This window comes from Acanthopagrus latus, chromosome 16, assembly GCF_904848185.1.
Source record: "Acanthopagrus latus isolate v.2019 chromosome 16, fAcaLat1.1, whole genome shotgun sequence".
Classification (NCBI taxonomy): Eukaryota; Metazoa; Chordata; class Actinopteri; order Spariformes; family Sparidae; genus Acanthopagrus; species Acanthopagrus latus.
In genome coordinates this window covers 12,003,475-12,026,084 of record NC_051054.1, presented here as the reverse complement: position 1 = coordinate 12,026,084, position 22,610 = coordinate 12,003,475, and the positions used below count along the sequence as shown (strand labels likewise).

General features: G+C 43.1%; 1 protein-coding gene across 16 annotated transcripts in view; it reads left to right on the top strand.

The window, feature by feature from the left end:
• Positions 1 to 5,566: 5,566 nt before the first annotated feature.
• tmem63c (transmembrane protein 63C) overlaps positions 5,567 to 22,610 on the top strand; it is a 29,072-nt gene continuing 12,028 nt past the window's right edge. The window contains exons 1-6 of one of the 16 annotated variants that reach the window (XM_037072070.1): positions 10,533 to 10,693; positions 11,035 to 12,174; positions 13,055 to 13,130; positions 17,410 to 17,635; positions 20,335 to 20,414; positions 21,771 to 21,858. In XM_037072070.1, coding sequence (XP_036927965.1) covers positions 12,156 to 12,174; positions 13,055 to 13,130; positions 17,410 to 17,635; positions 20,335 to 20,414; positions 21,771 to 21,858 — 489 coding nt within the window. In that variant the 5' untranslated portion in view covers positions 10,533 to 10,693; positions 11,035 to 12,155. The other 15 variants (XM_037072069.1, XM_037072067.1, XM_037072068.1 and 12 more) reach the window with 15 other exon arrangements.

Below are 22,610 nucleotides of genomic sequence, written 5' to 3'. Positions count from 1 at the left end.
TCTATATATGTGCACGTCCCTGATCTCCTGTGATAAACATACAGGTCTTGATGAGGGAAACCAAACCAAAATATAACAGAGTTTTATAGTGATTATTTTCTAAGGGAGCTGTCTGACTGAGTGTGTTTATTTCTCTCATTAATCTGCTGCATGTTGTTTGTGGATCTGATGGAGACACATAAGAACACAACCAGGTGAGCTGCATCTGTTATCACTCATCTAAACATATGAATATATACAGTCAGTGTACTTAAAGGATGTGATCCCATGACAGCATCCACACACCAGTCAGTGATCCACTAACTGGTTTCACAGACTTGTTTTCTGCTCTCAGCCATTCTGTTTTGCCTCTTAACTATTCTAACATTACTGCCCAACGTACTGATGCGCACAAACCTAACTAAAAATTCAGAGAGGGAAGATAAGACACTTGCAGCATCCTCCTCCTCTGAACTCACTATCTGAAGACTGCAACTGATAACAAAAGGCTCCTGAAAACAAATCTCCAAAATGTTTCATGAGTTAAGACAGTTTAGCAGTGAATTTGTGAAGGTCTTAAATGCGTTTATGCGTTAAAACAAATTCTGTTAAAAGTCGAAATTTTGACTATTTTTCATGTTTGTTACATTAGACATGTAAATTCACAATGTATTTGTGTAACAGCCATTTTGAAACCTCACATGCATGACAAAAGAAAAATAGCTGTTGTGCCTAGCAACAGTAGCTATGCTGCTGTGTGGGGGAGGGACTAAGGTTCTAGAACATCTCTGATGTATGACCTAAGGTTCTAGAACGTCTCTGATGTATGACCTAAGGTTCTAGAACGTCTCTGATGTATGACCTAAGGTTCTAGAATGGCTTTGATGTATGACACGTGAACAGAATGTCTTTGATGTCTGACCTGATAAAATATTAGACCAGGTTTCAACACACGCACATTTGGTTGTAGACCTCATTACTGCTCAGACCAGTACGTGGAAACTACGCTTTGTCATTGGGAGACGAATCACACACATTTTGTGGTAGACTTATTTTCTGCTAGTGTTAAAACTCAGACTAGTACGTGGAAACTACGTTAAGTTACTGAGAGACGATTCAAAGATGATCGATCAGAATCCAGCTACGGGCAGCATGGAAACAACAGCCACACAGGACACAACTCAGACACAGGAGCCATTTGGCACTGATACTTTTCGACCACAGGTTGAATCCTTTTTTCAAAGGATGACACCAGAAAGATGGCGAATGCTGAGTTTTGGTACTCCTGATGGGGCCACAAAGATTATGCTGGCAGACCTGCTTTTACACATAAAAACATCTGTGTGTCAAGAGTTGCTGGCCCATCTTAGGAGACGTGCAGATGTGACTTTGGACAGTCACACACTAGATGCGTACAATGTTACCGACGGACTTACTCAGACTTTCGCTGAGACTCTGGGTGTTTCAGATCCAGTCCAGTCTGCCAGCTCGAAAGCGTTGTCAGACTTGGTGGACAAAGAGATCTCAGAGTCCGTCAACTCTGCTCTCTCCTCTAGTGCGGACAGCAGGGAGCACATCACTCCCCCCAGCAGACTTAACACTATGGTTGAACATGCCAGCAGAATATTAAAGGCATTCGCAGCCAAGATTAAGTTTTCTTCCAGTCCTGTGTTAGGTGGACGGAAGAAGGATGAAAAACTTAAATCTGCGTCAGTCAGTCAGTCATCACTTGAAACAGTGGAATCAGACGGCCAAGAGAATATCTCATCAGAGGACAGCTTTGTGAGAGCAACATCTCAAGCTGCCATGAGAATAATTAGGAAAGAGCTGGATGACATTGCAGAACCTGTTTTGGATGACGTGTCGGCATGTGAGACGCTGCAATCTGGAAGCTCTCAGCAGATTATGGCTGTTGCAGATGACATCGCTGAGCTGATTGTTGAAAAGACTGCAAGTTTGGAAGAGACAGGCTTTGCAAGTTCCAGTCCAAAACCCAAACAGCAGCAAAAACTGAAAATAGTGTGCAGCAAGATAAAAACCTTTCTTGCTAAGAGTCTTGCCAGGGCCGGCATTTGTCGCATCGCAGCAAACCTAAAGGCACAGTTCCTTCAGGACACGGACGATGACAGCAGTCAGTCGTTGCAGTCGCTCATAGATAGTATTAACTCTTTAATTGAGACAGACCAGTGTGAAAATGATGCGGATGGGCTGGCTTCGATTCCTTGGTTCGAAAAGATCTCCAGTGGTGAATCCCAGGAGGTCACACAGGAACTGAGTGATGTCCTCTACAGTCACCTCACAAATGGAGACACCCCCGAGGTTTTCCAAGAAATACAAACACCTGGGGCACAAACCTGCTCGAACAGAGAGGTTGCCATTTCACGCTCTGTCATGTATGCTGACATAGAGATGCAAGTGAGGAATTTTCTAGCCCTAATGAGCTGGTGGCTGTATACTCAGAGTGACAGCCACAGTCAAAGTGTGACACAGACTTTAATGTACCAGGTGCCAAAGTCTCCCAAGACAGCCTCCAGAGTTGAGGAGACACCAAAGGTGGTACAAAACAAATTGTCTGTACGACTGCTCGTTGAGATGGTGGTTTGGGACACATTCGTCAAAGTCCATGTGATTCCTGAAAAAAAAGAGGACATCATTCAGCGTTTATTTAAAACCATATGGGCTAAGGTTGAAGGTGCAGATTTATACATCAAATCGTTAAAAAACCTCAGAAAGGCAATTTTTAAAGAACTGTGTTTAATTTCAGGCAGTGCAGAGACACTATTGCTTGCACTGAATATGGACGACCCAAGACTTGATAGTTGCATTGCACTGATATTTAAAGATCACTTGACGACACCACCAAAACAACCTTGCGCCATCAGCAGGTTCTTCTCCTCTGTGGGCGAATTCATCTCCAAATCCTTCAGAGGTAGACGAAAGATTGGTGTCCTGCCTACTGACAATTTTCAACCTGTGTAAAACACGGGGTTAGGCAGAGAGAAATTGCCCCCACCTTCAAAGATCATCTGACGACACCACCAAAACAACATAACGTCATCTGCAGGTTCTGTGGCCCGTTAACAGCCTGAGACCTGACGTGACATGGGTTTTACTCCAGGATGCTCCAGTTTCTCCCACTTTCCTTGCAACCATGAAGCCAATGGGGGCTTTAATGCCCTTAAAAGCTAATTGGTAGCAGGAGACTACCTTGATGTCCAGGCTACTTCCTACTCCACTGGCCTCTGTCAATGTATAGAGCCCAGTGGAGCAGGAGGCGACCTTGATGTCCAGGTTAGCTTAAAAAAACAACTTCTTTTCCTACTTTCTGTGGTGACATGGGGTTTACTCCGGGATGCTCCGGTTTCTCCCACTTTCCTTGCAACCATGAAGCTGATGGGGGCTTTAAAGCCCTCAAAAGCTAATTGGTAGCAGGAGGCTACCTTGATGTCAAGGTTAGCTTAAAAAACCTTTTCACAAAACTAAAAATAACACATTTTATCCCACTTTCCATAGGAAATAGACAACTGGAAACTGGCCCGTAACGGCCAGAGACCTGAGGCTCTCTGAACGTTGATGTATCTTCTGTAATGACATGGGTTTTACTCCGGGATGCTCCGGTTTTTCCCACTTTCCTTGCAACCATGAAGCTGATGGGGGCTTTAAAGCCCTCAAAAGCTAATTGGTAGCAGGAGGCTACCTTGATGTCAAGGCTACTTCCTACTCCACTGGCCTCTGTCAATGTATAGAGCCCAGTGGAGCAGGAGGCGACCTAGATGTCCAGGTTAGCTTAAAAAAAACAACTTCTTTTCCTACTTTCCATAGGAAATAGACAATTGGAAACTGGCCCATAACGGCCAGAGGCCAGAGCTTCTCTTAATTTTTGATGTATCTTCTGTAATGACATGGGTTTTACTCCGGGATGCTCCGGTTTTTCCCACTTTCCTTGCAACCATAAAGCCAATAGGGGCTTTAAAGCCCTCAAAAGCTAATTGGTAGCAGGAGGCTACCTTGATATCCAGGCTACTTCCTACTCCACTGGCCTCTGTCAATGTATAGAGACCAGTGGAGCAGGAGGCGACCTTGATGTCCAGGTTAGCTTAAAAAAACTTTATACAAAACTAAAAATAACAGCTTCTTCTCCCACTTTCCATAGGAATTAGACGGCTGGAAACTGGCCCATAACGGCCAGAGGCCTGAACTTCTCTGAATTTTTTATGTATCTTCTGTATTGACATGGGTTTTACTCCGGGATGCTCCGGTTTCTCCCACTTTCCTCGCAACCATGAAGCCAATGGGGGCTTTAATGCCCTTAAAAGCTAATTGGTAGCAGGAGGCTACCTTGATGTCCAGGCTACTTCCTACTCCACTGGCCTCTGTCAATGTATAGAAACCAGTGGAGCAGGAGGCGACCTTGATGATGTAGCTTTAAAAAAAACTTTTAAAAAAATAATTCTTTTTAAAAAATACTTTTTCCCCCACATTCTATAGGAAATAAACAATCAGAAACTTTTAATAATAGACCAGCAGAATACAAATATTAACAAACAGTTATTCAAAATCAAAATCTACAGTTGTGATGAGTGCCCACCACTTATTTATCCAAAGGACTGTATGATTTCACCTTATTCAAGATTGTTTAATCGCTTTTCACTAAAAAGGATGTTAGTAAAATGTAAGATGCAGTGATTGCAGTATGTTGAAGGGCCATTTAAAGAGGATAGCATGATAACATCCTGACCCATGAATACATGATGTCTAATAATGTAGTCATGTGTCAAAGTTGCCAATAGAGTGTTGCAGGGATGATGTATTATTGTAGGCTAACCAGGAAGTTAGCATCCCCCTGGTTCCATCGACAAAAAGCTAATCTCGGTGGAAAACATACATTTTAGATATTTACAAATTTTGTTCATCAAGATAATCTTCATAAATCTACCTCTTTTGAGATTTTCGAAGTGTAAATTAAATTGCTAGATATTAGGTTATAAACAGACTACATTGCTGTCACATGACTTAAAGCTGCAGTCTGGAGTTACAAGAAAAACATGGACTCAGCGGGGATTATTGCAGATTACTTGAATGATACAGTTCCCAGGTCAGACACCAGATAACCAAGATGTCACATTCAAAATAACAACAACAGCATAAGCCCCGATTGTTCCATTTCTGACCAATACAACTAAATTACAGTGACAGGTGCCTGATGCCGAGTCACTGTAGTGACCCGGGTAACAAACAATATTCCTCACATGGCGGGAAACAGAGTTACCACAGTGCAGCGTCATGTTGTCTTTCTGAAGCATGAGCTAACCAGTAGCCATAAACACAATGCTAAACACTGGGGTTAGCATACAAGCTAACAAGCTCGATTTACCAACAAGCTACATAGCTTGACTGCAACATCATACGGCCATATGCACTATTGCGAGTATTACTGTAACCACGGACACCGACACGAAAAACTGCCAAACATTTCCCATAAGGAATGAATGGGACGAGGTCAAAAAAGTCGCAAGTCTTCAACATTTTTCAAACATCTCTTGCTCTGGCATACGTTGACCTAGACACACCATTCGAACTATAAAATGTAGATAAAACTCCAAATTATCAACATGATGTCATACTTTTGCCTTAGCTTTCGTAGTTTTTTCGTCACGGGCCAAAGCGCACAGCCCACTCTCGCGATTCCCCGGCAGGGAATTGTCTAGTTTATAGTTCTTTTACTATTATCAAACAATGAAATCCCTTATAAACCATTTGTTAAGCAATTGTTTATTTTAAAATTGCAACTGATGTATAAAATACTTTGTCAGTGGTTAATAATTACTGTGTAGCTCATCTATCATCTAGGTAAGCATGCTCACTTCAGTAGACGTCACAGATTGAGGTCTGACATGTTGTTTCTTCACATGACACTGACAACTTAGTTCATTTTTGTATATTTTCAATAATATTCAACGTATGGCACCTTTAATATAAATGGCTATGAGTAGTTTATAAGAATTTCATTGTTTTTTTGACCATGAAAAAACTGTTAGCAAGGGTCTAATTAACTATAAATGTATCATAGAGTAATGACGCTTACTACAAAGTGGTATCTATGCATAAATATACTGTTAATTTTGGTGGAGCTAATTTGAACGACACACTGTTGACAGTAGTTTAATCAATACATTTGCATCAGATCTTATACACTCATCATATGTGAATGAAAATATAATGTTCTAATATATAATGCAAGTACTTTATATTTGTATATATGTATATATACAACTGATCGCTCATTATGGCAATCAAGTCATTATGACTTCATTAAGCAAGGGGGGGAGATGGGAATAGAGAATAACTCAGTTTAGTCTGTAGAAATGTAAGTTTTCCAGTAGGTGGCAACACATCCTCAAGGATTTCATTTTACAGGGCAGTCAGCCTGGTGATACAGATTTATTGTACTCTGCTGTTTGTAGGCGGAACAGATCCATATTTTGTTTAAAGGTGTGGTATCTCAACTCAATCTCCAATTTTCTTTCTTTTCAGTTCTTTTTTAAAAATAAAATAAAATATAGCCTAATATATACCCCACCAGCAAGAATGAGTCATTCAGATTTGGACAGCTGTTCAGATATGTATACATGTTCGAACAATGATCGATTGATTGACGTTAGAGACACTAGAAGAAAAAAGATCTGAGAGTTCAGATTTTCCTCGTCGCTCCCTTAGCAGCCTTCAGGCAGGTGTTGAATTGTCAGACGGCCCCTGAGTAGGTGGGAGTTTCTCTTGTTTCTTGGTATTGGAGGAAAAACACACACACACACACACACACACACACACAGCAGCAGCAGCACCCCCCATCAGCAGCAGACGCCAGCGATCAGGAAGCTTTTCCCAAGGTGAGAGATGCGAATGTTTTATTGTTCGTTTGTTTTAAACCTCGTATGTCCGTTTGGTGATGTGAACGAAGGGATTTTATTTGTGGCGCAATCGTTTTTCATCAAGTTACAGAGCTGGAGGAAGGTGGCTGTGCAGACAGTCAGTGAGTGCTGCAGCGAGGGAGGGAGCACACACAGATACATGCTGAGAGAGAAAGAGAACCAGCTTTTATTTTCAATGATAAAAGCTCGATTTGTCTTTATTTTAAATGACGTGAAAAGGAGCCGTTCAAACGCTTCCTGCATCGTGGCGCAGTGCTGTTATTGGTCGGGTGGGATGAGGATGTTTTTCTGGCAACGTGTCAGACTATTACACCCAAAACAGATACATCCCTCCTCCTCCTCACTACAACACCTATTGTTCGTCGCGGAGAGAGCTGTCTGGTGGAGCTTTTAATGAGCACTTTTAACTGCAATTTGAATTTCCCATTGGGATTACACTAATAAATAGGGATTATTTTGGTTTCCATCCATGCTGTGATGATGCTGTGTTGTCTCTGCTGTGGCTTGGTGTTGTTCAGTCTGAACTGTGTGATTTACTACAGACAGGAAGACTTTATTGGTCAAGAAAGTCGTTTGACCTGTTGAATCCAGGCTTGTTCTGCTGCATATTCAGGAGGTTCTGACACCACCTGACTGACTCTCACATACCATTTTGAGAAGGTAAACTGAGGTCATAGCTGTTTATATACCATTCCTGTTTTGGATTATGCATAAATCTGTTGGGTTGAATATCATGTGCGTAGGATTGTAATTTTTAAAATCAAGTGACACCATAGTATATTATGTTAAGTCATGTAATGTTTTGTATTATTCCACAAGTCATGCCATTTGTGCCTGACTGCGACGAAAGGAAGTGGCCTTTAAAGGATAAATCTGGCATTTCAAAATGCCAGATTCATAATGGATTCATTATTTTTACATGTTGTCTGATGTGCACAGACTTCTTTTCTTTAGAGATTATAATGCTGAAAAGGATGCTGTTGTATTGCTTTGATGTCATTTTAGAAAAATAAAGTAAATTGTGAAAGGAGTGATTTATAAGATATGGACAGAATTTTAGCTTAAAACATTCAAAAAAACAAACAGAATAGCGTTTCGACTTTATTGGCGGCCCTGGTCCGAGAGACATGATGTCTCTTAATACCACTTTGTACCAGACAAGAGGTCTGATAGCATAGCCCATATAGTTACAGCTGGAAAATGTAAAAGTGTGAAGTATGCTTTTTAGTCTAGTAGGTTAAAAGACATAAACTCATAAATGTGAAGAGAGGAAATATTTGTACACCTATTTTCCTCACTAAACACAAAAACACAACTGTACACCTTCTGAATTCAAGTTTCTCTCAATCAGACTAAGACGATCTTAACTGCCTCGTTAACTCATCGCAAAACACGCTACATTCAAACTCGACAGAAATGGCAAAATAAAACTCATCAAAACAGTCTTGGTATGTGTTCCTACATTCACCTCTGGTTTAGTCCCACGTCACCATGACTTGTCTGTGGATAAATTGTCCAGGTCAGACCTGCTGTAAATCACCTCCTTCCTTTATCCCCAGTTGACTGAGCCCCATCGCCCACAATGACCCTGCAGGTCATCTGGGGTTGCGGTGCGGACAGACTTTATACAGCCAATATGGCCACTTAGCTCCACAGCTGGTCTCTACAGCCAAAGAGTTCAGCATACTGAGCATGAGTGAACTAATGTGCTGCCCCCTATAGATTTAGAGCCACCTTTGTATTTTTGCTAAATCTTACAAAGTATACCTTTAAACTTGGCCGGTATATCCACATTTTTCACTCCCCAATATCAGTATCATCATCAGCCCCAGAAATTGAGTATCGGTCTGACTCTGATTATGCATGCTGAGGTCAAACACACACAGCTCATCATGTCTGATGATTAACGGCAGTGATGATGAAATTAGCATTAATTAGAGAGGGAGCTTAGTCCAGCCTCCCCTTTATAGATTTGAATACGCTTTGAAGACGTACGAAATTGCAAGGAGGACTTTAGTGAATGTCCTTAATTACTTTAAGAGTGACGTGGCTTTAAACTCACACTTTGGAGCCCACAAACCCCTGTAGGTTTGAAATGTCTCTGTAAAAATTACATTAAACTGGTCACTGTTTGGAATGTAATTGGAGTGAAATGAATCCTACATGTCAAACGGATGCTTTAGATTAAGTAAATGAACAAGCTGATGAACTCACACACAAAATTAGATGTATTTTAACAGTTATTTGTTTTTTCAGTCTGTGGCATTAGTATACTGTGTCTTGATATGTACATGCCTGTCACTTTAAAATTTGATCCGACACTGAAAAGGTAAGCACCCACAGTGAGTGACTGAAGAAAAGAGAGCAAATGAATGCTGGTCATCTTCAAGTATCGCACAGACATGAATATTTCAGGAGACTCGTAGCTGAGATTGAAAAAGGAGCTTGCAGCAGGGAGAGGGATGTACAGCATCAAACAGCTGCTCAACAGGCAGACAATAGTAAGTGGCATGTCAGCGTAAGCCTCTGTGCACGGCTGTACTTTATCCATCTGGCTTCTTTCTCTCTGTGTTTGTTTCAGCACCGCGAGGAGGTGGACAGCTCCGGCTGCACTGAATGATCAAACAGCAAAAACAGAAGAGTAGGTCCATGAAGTTCTTTTTCATTATTGATTTGTTTTTCTCACCGCGCAAAGCATCAGAATTCATGCTTTACCGCTTCACGTGGCCATGTCTACTGAAGTAAGCCAGAGGTGTTAAAGACGCAGACCAAACAGTGTGCAGATGAAGAATGTTCACTACAGTAAGGTTTAAGCTCCGGGATATGAAACATGAAACCTGAAGCGTGACTTTATATTTGACTGTTATGACCAGAGCCTAGGGGAAATCATGGTGCAACATGAAAATGAGACTTGCCTCTTCCCATCCTCCAAGCACCACCAGCAGCGAAGCATTTTTAAATGGTTTTATTCGCAAACACATCTAGTACGCAATCACACATGCTGTCAGGAACCAGTGCCCACAGGAACTGGTGAGGAGCTGGCCCTTAAACTCTTGGCTTCAAGGCAGGAACCAATCAGCTCCCTGGGACAACCTGCAATCACTCGAACACACTCACTCAGGTAAAAGAGGGTTATTCAAGGAGAGCACAAAGCACAGAGAAATGTTTTATACGACCAGGGGTCTTAACATTTACCTAGGTTTTAAAAATGACACTAAGTCATTAATGTATGATTAAGTTCATCTGGCCTCAATGGATGTCACCAAAAATTGTTCAAGGTTACAGTATTTGCACCCTGAAGTTTAAGATCATTCTTTAGATTGTTCCATGCAGGTTGTCTTTCCAACTCCCTTCAGACTTTGGGAGCAACAAATTGTAAACAAAGATTGGGATTTTCATATTTCCAGTTTGAAAGATAAGAGAAGCAAACAGGAAGTTTTCACTTATTGTGGATAAAAAAACATACTACTGACTGAAGTGGCAAAAAGATGAGAGACATCTATGAGACATGTTTTGAGGCATTCATATGATGGGATAAATTGTCATAGCACTGCAGGTGGATATGTTTGTTGTGCTGCCTCTAATCCAATAATGAATGAGAGTTAGATCTCCATTTGAGCCCAGACCGAGAATCTGAGAGGAGCAGCCCACGCTGTTAACAGATTGCACACACTACTGTGTAACACCGCACACACACGTCTTCCTCTCCCTCTCTGCCTACTCTGGTAGTGATGATGATGATGATGATGAGGGTGGTGGTGACGGCATTGAGATGTGTGATGCAGGTGTGTGCAATACATCCCCGATTGCATCATATGTGAGATGTACTTCTGTGAGTCATCTCCCCGGCCACATGTCACGGGCCGCCGGGCATGAATAAAAATGTCAGGCAACACTTTGGTGAAAGCCTCTCGACGGAAAAATCGAGCACAAACAGAATATCAGACTGAAGAAAGCAGCTTACGAAGGCAGGGTTCGCTGTGAAGCCTCCATTTGTATTCCACCTGCTTTATAGTCACAGCGGTTATGTACCATAGGCTCGGCTTTGTTCCTTTTAAGTCTTTGATGGTGAAATGACTCCCTGCTGTTTGAGATTCCTGCTGTGAACCTTCCTGCTATTCCACAGGGGTCCGTCACAGCGATGCCGACGCATGCGGCATTGTCACCGATGCACACACAAAGTCAGCAGCGGAGAGCATGCTGCCGTAAGCTTCCTATAACACCAGGAAGAAGCATCTGATCTTATCTGATCCTGTCACTTGTCACACATTTTATCCTGCGTGTTGTGTGCACACTGGAGGCCAGAAGTCCCATCTGATAAACATGCAGGACGTCTATTTATACTATATCAGATGTTGTGAGCAGACTTTGTCTTCTAGTGGTAATCCATTAAGTACAAATGACACATACTTCCCATTAGAGCTGAAATAAATTGTGAATTAATCCATTAGTCTAATGACAGGAAGCGAATCCAACAGATCAGTTGTTCAGTTATTGTTTTGTTTGATATCCTTCTCTCTGTATTTGCACTTTTGTAGATGTGGGTGTGGAGGTCATTTTGACTATGAGACTCAGGTTTTTTCACAGGCCCATGTTTAGGATTAGCTCCAGCAGATTTTGCAGTATAATAGGCTGTGGGTGGAATCCTCCAGAAGCTCGGGGGTCTGCAGAGAAAACACAGATTAGACTGTTTCAGCATCCAGCACACACACACATGCTGTAGTGAAGCCGTCACTGCTGCCAGATGGGGTCTAATGAGGAATGGCTCATTCCACACAGCAGCAGCGGGGCAGACACACAGCGTCTACCCCCGGGGCCCTACTGAGCATGAGCAGCCAGACAGGAAGCAGGTGTATGGTTTGTTAAGCACGGCCCGCGTCTCCAGTCATCGCTCCGGTCCTGCTACACCTCATTCAGCCCTCAGAAAAAAAGAGGCTGGGTGGAGGAGGCTGCATTAACTGTGTGCTCTGAGCAGACACACCTCAGTGATCTGCGTTTGTGTTGTTGTGTGATGGAGAGAGAGTGAGGTACGAAAGGAGTGAAGCGCCCTCCCTCCTCCACTGAGCAGGTGGTGAGCAGATTGTGCTGAAACCTCCGCCCTCTTCCCCCCTCCTCAGGCTGAGTCTGACGAGGGTCGCACACCGACACCACCCTCAAACCAAAACCATCACAGCAGAGGCCTGTTGCTCCTGTAGAGCTGCAAATAAGATGCTCTCACACATGGCATCCCAATAAACTACAGAGAGGATGCGCTATTTGGACAAAAGTATGTGGACACTTCCAATCTTCCCAAAATAAATTGTCGTACCATTATATTTTAGAGCTTGATGTCCAGACCTCAACCCCATCAGACACCTTTGGGTTGAATTGGAGCCAGGCCTCATCGCCCAACATCACTGGCCAACCTCAGTAATGCTTAGCAGGGAGCAGATCCCCACAGCAGGTTCTGCAAAACCTGTAGAAAGCCTCCGCAGAAGAGTGAAGGCTGTTTAGCGGCATGTAGAGTTTTAAAAATGAGATGTTCAACAAGCCAAAACAGGTGTTATTTCCAGGTTTTTGCAATGTAATGAATGTAAGTGAATGAGAGTGCAGATATGCTGCAGGAGTCTCATTGCAGCCCTCATGTGATTTGCAAATGTGCATCAACTCCAGCTACGATTATGTTTTGGAGTGCTGCTTTGATGAGACATTATTAAACCACAGTTCAGCCCCTGGGTCATGTGGATTATGTGGAATAATGTAAACTCCCTGTGAAAATGACTTCTGAACCCTGAAATAACCTCGTCGCAATGACAAATGATGCCACAAAGGTTGAATGTCAGTTTGACGATGTCAGTCACACTTTTATTTACCCAATTTTAAATTACAACTACATGCTGTGGTCCGTATCCGTTCTCTCTCCCTCCTTCTCTCTCTGTTGACCTTAGTTCCCACGTCCATGCTGCTAGTGTTCCTCCATATCTGCTGGATGTCTAAAAAGCAGATTGTTTGTAAAAATGTTTGCCATATTAATTTTTGATGTCAGTGTTGTGATATCACCTTGTTCCACTGCCCCATTGCCAACCAAAATATGCAGCTTTTAAGCTGACATTCTTTAAGTCAAGATGTATTTAAGTTATTATGTCCACCCCTTGTCGCCTGTTTAGTATGCTACCATGGCTCTCAGCACGCCGCAGGTGAAAAGTACTGGAAAAGATCAGCTTCCACGACATGTCATCTCATGTAAGCGGAGCTGTAATGGCTTGTTAACAGTTAATTAGAGATGGATTGTTTTAACTGAATACCTTTTAAACACCAGGATTTCCATAATCAGTGTCTGGGCTTTATATTGACATGCAGAGCACAGCTAGTAATCGCTCATGCATATTCTACCAGCTCCGGGCCTTTGAGACGACGCTGACGACAGGGGAAACGTCAAGCCTGTCTCTACCGTGCAGGTATCGCTGTCTCAAGCTGAGAGAACAGTCTTTGCCAGCACAAACAGAGGAGTGGAGGGGGAAAACTGCATGTTTAACAAGGCTGCAGCCAGTGCAGTCAAGAAGATAACAACAACTCCAATGCTATTATTCTTTATTTATGGTGATTGCTACTTGTCCTTCGAAGGGGGGGACACTTTTTATCTCACAGTAGCTGACATTTGATGAAGTGCAGAGCTTTGGAAGTCAACGCAAGTCCACGTTTTATTAACGGTTCTGCTCTTTGGCAGAACGGGGCCATCTCTCTCTCATTCCCCCAAGCAGGTCATGGATCTTGATCCGAATGAATGTTTGACGATGAGAGGGAGCGCTCTTCCGCGGCTGTCCACCAAATGGTTTATGTTGTTGATGAGGCTTTGGGGCCGCCGGCAATAAATAACTGGTCTCTTAAAACATGTTTGGATGTAAATATGTCAACTGTCATGGCTGTCTACATGACAACATAGATTCAGCCTCTCATTTCAGCATGCCTGAGCACTTAGTTTAGGCATCCAGGGAAGTAATTTAGAGGATGATAAAAGTGAGTAGTGGATGCCAAGGCACTTGGTTTAAATCTTGGCAGGGAACTTTGTTGGGCACCGTCACCCAACATCTCCCCAGGGTTTTTAGCTATGTTAGTGGCACGGTTCCATGATGAGCAACGTCTAGTTATGTGTCGACTGAAATTTATCGTACATCCATTGACGCGCCTGAGAGGATGGATCATACTCACAAACTCACAAACCCCCGACTTTTCCTTTATCACGACCAGTTATTTGTTCATTTATTTATTTGGCCTCAGCTGTACATTGTGTCAAGTGCTAGTTAGCATAAGCAAGCATGCGAGACGGCAAACATGGTAAATTGTTGAACATCTGTGTCTTGTTTCTTCATATGACTGTGTAGTTGGTGACACAGCACCAGCCTAATGGGACTTTTACACAGTTCACAGCAGGGCTACAGCTGAAGCTGATTTGATCAAAGTGTTATGAGAGACGGATGATAGGCATCTGGATTGAATCAGGGTTTATTGCAAGTTATCGATCCTCCGACTCACGGTTTAATTGTTTTGTCTGCATCACCTCGGGGATGTTAGCCCCCTCTGTCTCACACACAAACAAACACACACACACACACACACACACACACACACACACGGACACCTCAGCATTTTGGGGGGTTTTTTCCTGGTGCGCCGAGCTGATTAGCTGACCTGAGTTGGCTTTTCCTTTTCACAAATAGGGTTATGTCTCGCCCTTTTTTCTGCTTCTCCGACTGAAACTCAGGTATACCACGTCGCCCAGCGGCTCCTGCACTGACTTCAGCATCTGTGTTTATAATAGCCTAACTGAGCACAGAGGAGAGATTTCACTCATGCTGCCAGAGGGAGGCACAACACTGCCTCCCAAGCCAAACATCAGTTTGTAATCTGCTGTGTTGGCTTGGCAAGCCCGGTTGAGGGATGAGGAGGAGAGAAATGAGCAGAGGGAGAGGATTAGAAGGACTTCACATTTGCGGAGTTCTGTAAGATGGAGAGGAAATGGACACCATGGGATCACTGCGAGCGTGTTTGAGTGTTTATACATGAGGGGCGTGACAGCAAGAGAATAGCCGTGGAGTCAAACTGCTGAGTCATGCTGTGACGTTTGTCCAAATGTTGTGTGAAACCACACCACAGTCAGCCTGTATCCCTCAGCATCCTGCTCTGTTCTGGAGGTGGAGTGGAGGAGTTTCACTGTCAGCATCAGCAGCCCCGGCAGCGTCGAAAGTGACCGGTCTGATGCAGGAAGGAGAACCGCTCAATGAGGCGATAAAAGGTCTGTTCAAGCTTCTGCATGTCAAACTCTGTCGGAGCTCTGTGTGCTCTGTGTGCTCCCAGTTTTACGGCTCGCTAGTTTCCCTTTCTTCCACATCGAGGCGTCATTTCTGTTCGACTTAGCTCCTGTTGCTGCTCTTGATTTGTTTGTTACCATCAGCTCATCACAGGAATCTAAAAATAGTCACAGAGGAGTTCAGCGCCGCTTTCCATTTTTAGGCTTTTCAAAATGATTACTGAATTGATTAAAAAAAACAAACAGGCAAATCCTGCTACGATCACAAGCAATAACTCTCTTATATTAACAGCTTTTGAGACTAACTCTTGATGTTTTTATTGTTTTATTGGGCTATTGATCAAACAACTAAAATGTCTTGTGTAAATCAAGTCAGTCCATCAGTTTGTTTGAAAATTAGACAATTTTGGACACAAATCCGTTATTCATTATATTTACAATATGAAGAATCTAGTGAGTTAAATGTCTATTATTAAATGACAATAAAATAACCATTTAGATCAACCATTTTACAAGAGTAGACTCTCAGTCTGATGCTTTCTCTCCTTCCACTCTACGCCTGTGTGTTCATTAATCCATATTTAGCTGTAAATAATCCCTCTGTGCATATCGATGGCTTGATACATTATTGGTAGAGAGAGAAAGCGTGGCTGATGGTACATCGGCTTCTTTTGAAACACTCTCTGCAGCCTGTGTGTGTGTGTGTGTTATGGATTTGCTTTGTGATCCATCCTCGGGGAATCTTCTCCCGAGTTGTCTCCAACGGGAGTTTCAGATGCCGTGTGTCTGCAAGCTATACAGTTTCACAACAGGAAGTAAGAACAAGTCTAAAGTGGTGCTGAAGGAGCTGCTAAAAGGCTACTGGCTTGTATTTTTGTGCTCCTCTGCTGACAGTGTGATGTACAGCAGTCCAGCAGCGCTGCCATTGATCAGCTCGCCTCCTACATTAGACATCATGCTGTGGCTTCTGTTGCACAATAAGTGCTGTTTGGTAAAACGCCTCACAAAACGGTGGTGGAGCTTCTCAGGAAGTGACATCATTGGCGCAGTGGTAAATCGTGCTTGCCAGTTTGGAGGCCTTTAGCTTCCTCTCCCTATCTCTCCTGTTACCGTGTGAGTCTTTTGAGAGTTGGACGGCAGCGGGTTGCGATGCGGTTTTGGCTGCCGTTTCAGCTGCTGCGGAGCCGCGTTTGCTACCAGCCACGCCGCTCTGTCATGGCAACAACGTCACAGAACGTATTGTTGATTGTCAGTTTTCCCATGAAATTCAATGGCTGATGCGTTTCACTCAGCCGGAATCGCAGTATTGATGCAAAGCTTTGTCAGCACTCTGTTACTGCTCCATTTCCTCAGACTGTTTATTCAGTGAGGAGTGTACACAAGCCGAGCAGCTGGGAGTCGGGACTGTATTGATCGAAAGTGAGCTGAATGTGTGCTGCTGGAGGACAGATGGTTCAGACCTCTGTTCTGTGGTCATGGCAGTGTGAATGATCATATCTTGTACATGCTTCTCTCGACAGAGGGGGAAATCCACAAAAAGACGCTCCCCAACAAGCTGTACGACACGCAGTTAAAGCTTTAACTCTTCACGTCATTCCCACGACAGAAATATGTCCTTGCCCATGTCGCTGAATGGGCTTGTTAGCGTCATCTTGTTGAATTTCATGGCTTTTTAAAAAAGCCTGCAGTGCATCTGTCATCCAGCCAGTGTGTCACGTTCATGTTAATGCTCTGCTTTGACTTGTCAGATAAAGAAACAGACGCAGATCAATGGCCGCTAATGGACCGTGATCATCACCACAATGGTCCTCGCAAATACTACTATCACAACTGCACTTAGAGTGAGCGGCATACACCGAGAAAAATGAGTCAGAACGGTTGTATGTTGAAAACAGACCATTAACCTCCAATTGCATAGCTTATTACCAGCACCACACTATCACTCACTGTCTCCATTAAAAATCGCAACCGTCGTAATTCTCAGCGAATATAAATACAGGCTGGTGTGGGCTGCTGAAAAGCTGGCCATTATGGCAACAAATGATATGACTAAGACTGGAAGCTCCTGTTTGACAACAAGACTATGATACTTCTGAGAGTGAAGTAACACATTGCATGAAAACTACATTCATAAGCAATGAAATGCAGCTTTTCTCAGTGTGCTGCATGCTACACCCTTACCATTTGTCTTTATTTCTCTGTTTCCTCTTTCAGGTATGGTCCAGCGCTGATGGCGCACTCTGAGCTGTTTGTGACGAGAGCGCCCCCTGTGGAGGGGAGAGCTGTGGAGCTGGATGTTCTGAGCTTCCTGGACCAGTTCGGGGAGGACAACAGCACCGCTGAGAGATGCTACCGCTCGCACTCCCGCAGCAGCGTCCTCCAGGGGCTGCCGTTTGGAGGGGTGCCCACAGTCCTCGCCATCAATGGGGTGATGTGGATGGTAATGACTCACACACAGCCCTTTAGTCTTACTTTCTATATATTTAAAAAAATAAAACATTTATAATACTGCCTATAATAACGCCAGTTGAATTTTTTAAGTTAAGTCAACTAGAAAATGTTCACATTTGAGAGGGTTGAAACAGAAGAGAGGATGGAAACGATCACTTATCAAAGTAGGTGTTTTCTAGCCATCAGCCATTAATGAGCAGTTCATTTCAGCTCCAGTTAGAATCATGTGTCCTCTCTTTAACAGGAAGCTTGCTGTCCACCTTTTACACCCTGAATCATCTCTTCTTTGTATGCTGCTGCAGTTTAGAGGACCTTGACAACAAGGTCTCTGAATACATCCACAGCTGCCAACACCCTGTTGAGATGTTATGAAGTGCCCTGATCTAAGCAGACATCAAGAGGTGCTACATGGACAGAGGGCTGTTTCTGTAAAAATACCGTCTCTAATAGACATCTGTCTCAAGCACTCAACTCCGCTCCTGATGATGATAGAGGACAACAGCAGCACGAGGAGTGTTCGGAGTGCTGGACATCATACATAAATGAATTAAATGAATGCAGACATGCTGTATTGGAAACCTGTCAACACAAGGTTGGGTACGCTGTTTCAGGTGGTGAAGCTGTGACAAGAAGGGGATCCTGGGGTCTAACTCTGACCCGGGGAGTTTGCATCCTCTCCTTCATGGGTATCAAACATGAAATTACATCCAAAATGTGTGGTATTCATCTGGCAATTTGAGAGTCTCTGCGATAGACTGTGACTGCTGGTGTCTCAGTGCATGCTGGGGAAGGCTCCAGCCTCCAGTGACCCTGCGAAGGATGGTCAGATGTCCTCATATATCTTTGAGTGTTTTTGATCAATTAATAAAAAACAGTATGAAGAGGTCCCAGCTCAGCTGAGGGAATATGAAACCAAGTCATATTTTATGTTTCATAACCCTCTGCTGAGCGGGGCACACAACTATTATTTCCTCAGTGAAAAGTCTCAAAGAACAAACACAGACTTCAAATTAAGCTTGGCCTTTCAAATCACAGCGGATCTTATTTGTCTCCTCCTTGTCAGGGCTTTAGATGTCGTAAAAACATACAATGCACACAAATGCAAACACATATTAGGTGTATGTCATATACATCAAATTGCATTAAAGGGACAGTTCACTTGAAAATTCAAAAGACATATTTTTCCTCTTACCTACGTATAGTATTTATCCATCTAGATTGCTTGGGTGTGAGTTGTCAAGTTTTGGAGTTTGCCTGTCCAAACTTTTTTTTTCTTTCTACTGAACTACACAGTAACACCACGCAGAAGGAAGCGAGTGGATGAGAGGCTCGTGCTCAGTACATGGATGTAAAATTAGCTATCTTAGTTATCTCGCCTCTTGTCTGTGAGTAGATGCTAGATGTTTCTTTCTGCACAGTAATGGAGAAAGAAAATAGTTCTTACATGAAGCTCAGACATCGCTGTTGAGTGTTCTCAGAATATATAATTAATGTATTTTAGATTTCCAAGTGAACTGTCCCTTCGAATGTACATGTTTTGTACATGTTGTCTTTCCTTTCACAGAGAATAAAACATGTTTACTATTTGCCTCATGATAATGATAGGCTCTCCCAACAACCTCCTTTCCACTGTCAGCCCTTGTCAAACTTGATCTCTGCACTGGTATCAGTCTCAATCTGCCACCTCTGGCTCATTCTCTCTCTGCCTGGTTGTCAAGACAACCCAGAGGGCTGAGTGCTGTCTCTTAATGGCAAGCACGAGTCAGAACACGCCCCCCCGCCCCCAGGTGACGGGAGCACGCCTCTGCATCTATCCCACCATCATAGAGAATAAATCATCTGTGGGACTGGAGGAGAACATGCCCACGCATCCAGACCAAATGTAATAAAACAACGGGGAGGAGACGGAAAAACTGAGAGATACAGGAGAGAGTCTTATTTGAAGAAGGAGTTTGGGCCCCGGCTGCTAATGCGAACATGTGCCCATGATTCATCTACCAGCCTCAGTCATGTCAAGGATGGCCTGATTGTCTATGCATGAGCCCCGCATCACTAAAGAAAGAATCGTTCAACATTAATGGGAGCTCTCTTCCTATTAACATGGCTGTCACCCCTGAACCAAATGGCTTTTAAACTCAAATGAGTTAATGATTTAACGCCATAATTAAAATCAAACATTCATCAGCACTTTTACTCAATTTGCATTTGTCAACATTCATCCATCAGTGGCCTGTTCTGCTCTCGGAAATTTAACCCGCTCTGTTCAGCATGAGTCCACAGTTGAGAACCTTGATATGTCATTGAAAAGGCTTTCCTCTCTCACAGTTAAGCTTCTTTTGTGGCAGAATGGAGGCTATTCAGATTTATTCTTGCTGTTGACCACACTCATTCGTCATTAGTGCTCAGCATGTGTTCCCCGTGTGCATGTTGACCTGCCTCTGGTAGTTTCCAAGACAACCACATACTACTCTAAAGAAAGAAGAACGGCTCATTATTGCTGCTGTATTTTGAACCTATTGTTTGTAGGCTTTTTTTATGGAGACTGGCCTCAGCTTTCAAATCAGATAAATGGAAGGGTTTGGTATGATATTAGGCCCAGAGCAGATGAGGACAATGTGTGTGTGTGTGTGTGTGTGTGTGTGGTTGTGTAAATGACTGCATTCATGGTCTTGTCCCTGTGTGTTACAGTTCCTGTTGCTCATCTTCTCCTGCCTGAGGAAGGCTGCGTGGGATTACGGCCGCCTGGCTCTGCTGATGGAGAACGACAGGTGAATCCATCACTCGCTGTCTTACGCTAAAAATCTCTCTCAGCTGTGGGTCTGTGAGCCACGTCAACGTTTAAGATGGTGAAGTAAGTCTCAGTGGGCCCTCTCGTGAGTCCTGATCCAGAGGCCTCCACCTCCCTCTGCTGAGTACAAGTGGTACTGCGTAGGAAGGAGAATAGTGCTAGGAGCTTCTACACAACCAATATATTTAGCATCCTCCCTTGAAAAATAACTTAAAGGAGATGCTGAAACTTTTGTCGTTCTATATGGTTCTTATTATCAACAAATCTCATTGGAAGATTGAAACAGGCAATGTTTTAGTCCATCTCTCGATGCTTTCTAACTTTTTCCTCCTGTCTCTGGCACCCCTCCCAAATTCCTTTTGTTCCTAGTAATGAAGCCAGTCTTTAAAACAGGTCGTAAATACAATATTAATTCGTATTAGAGGTCAATCATTTCCTAAAACTGCTGGGTACTGCAGTTTTAAGCAAATATATCTCAAAAACAAGCAAATATAAATGCTAATTTATAGAACTATACTCATCTGTGTACTAACACGAACTTGCTGTGTGAGTATTTAAGCCATCATGAAACATATCCCTTAAACAACTGTTTGATCGACTAATTGAATGATCACCTTTACTCGGGGCGGCTGTAGATCAGGTGTAGAGCCAGCACCTTGTTATTTGAAGGTTGCTGGTTCAACTCCCCTGGTCTGCGTGTAAAGCGTCCTTGAGAAAGATACTGAACCCCAAACTGCTCCTGATGTGCTCGTTGGCAGCCACCGCCATCAGTATATGAATGTATGTATGAATTACTGTGGACCAAAGCTTCTGCTAAATGTAAATGTAATAATGTAATAACCTTTTAGGTTTCGGAATGAGTCGAGGTCCGCCCAGCAGTGTGCCTGAGTCTGCAGTGGTTTGCCTCCGCTTGAGCTGAGTCTCTTCTCCAGGGGTTTGCAGGCTCGATTATTTCTGCCTGACCTGTAGCGGCTTCGTAGCACCCGAGGGCGAGCAACATCTGTGTGTTTTGCCAGGCAGTCCGCTCTCATACTAATTCGGTTATGCTGCTTAATTTGACACGCTGCTGAACTGTCAAATTTACAAATTCAATCATCACACTGACTTTATTAGATTCGACCTTACTGCATGTGTTTTATGTTTTCTCTGTGTACACACACACACACACACACACACACACACAAAGGGATTGATTTCAGACAGGTACTGTGCGATGATCTGTGCGTGATCTCCTTTACAGCCCAGAGTTTAAAAATAGACGGTATTGATATGGTCCTGTCAGGCCACAGTCGATACGTTGATCTTGCTATTTCTTTTTTTCATCTTCCCAATTCAGTCTGACATCCCTGTTTTATGGAGAACCAAGTGAGAAAGAGAAGTCTCCGTCAGAGTCCAGCCCCTCCGACTCGGAGACCAAGGACATGGTGAGTTGTTCATCAGCTCCTTAAAGCACCAGGGAAAACCTTAATTGCATTTTCAGATTAATTAAATGTGCCCTGTGGATTTCCTCGTAAACAAACACTGTGTTGTCTACACCGAGCCTCTGTCAGAGAAACACATTTTATGTGTCCTAAAGGTCTAACAAAAAAGTTTAATGTGTTTCATACCTTGTAAAATATTAGCAAAGGCTATTTTATGTGTTGAACCTGCCTGGTCTAGATTCCCAATTAAAACTGATTGATAATTAGTCTATGACAGTGTGTCAGATAAATGCAGTAGATGTAATGTGAAAGGGGTCACACTAAACCACAGAGGATAATCACCCAACTCAGCAGATTCTTTCAGCGATTTGGGACATTTTTAGCATCTGTTAGCCCAGTTTATAACACTCAAGCTTCAATATCATCAACCTAGTTTCCAGGAAGGCAGGTTCTCAATAGGACAGCTCTGATAAACCCACTTTGTGTTTTCCATCCTGCAAAACACAGCAGGGAGACAAAGTTAGCACTTAGCTAGTTGGACACTTCGCAGCAATTCATTTCTGATTGGTGAACACACAAACAGAGCAAGAAAAAAAAACTGGTCAGAAGCCTTACAAGTATTTTCAGGCATATTCTTTCAGTATCTTTTTTTCTTTGTTCTGCCGCCTTCAACACTGGTGCAAATATAGTTATTCTTGCTTTAATAGCAAAGTATGATTCAGCTTAACAAGCACAGCATTTGAAGAAAAGACTAT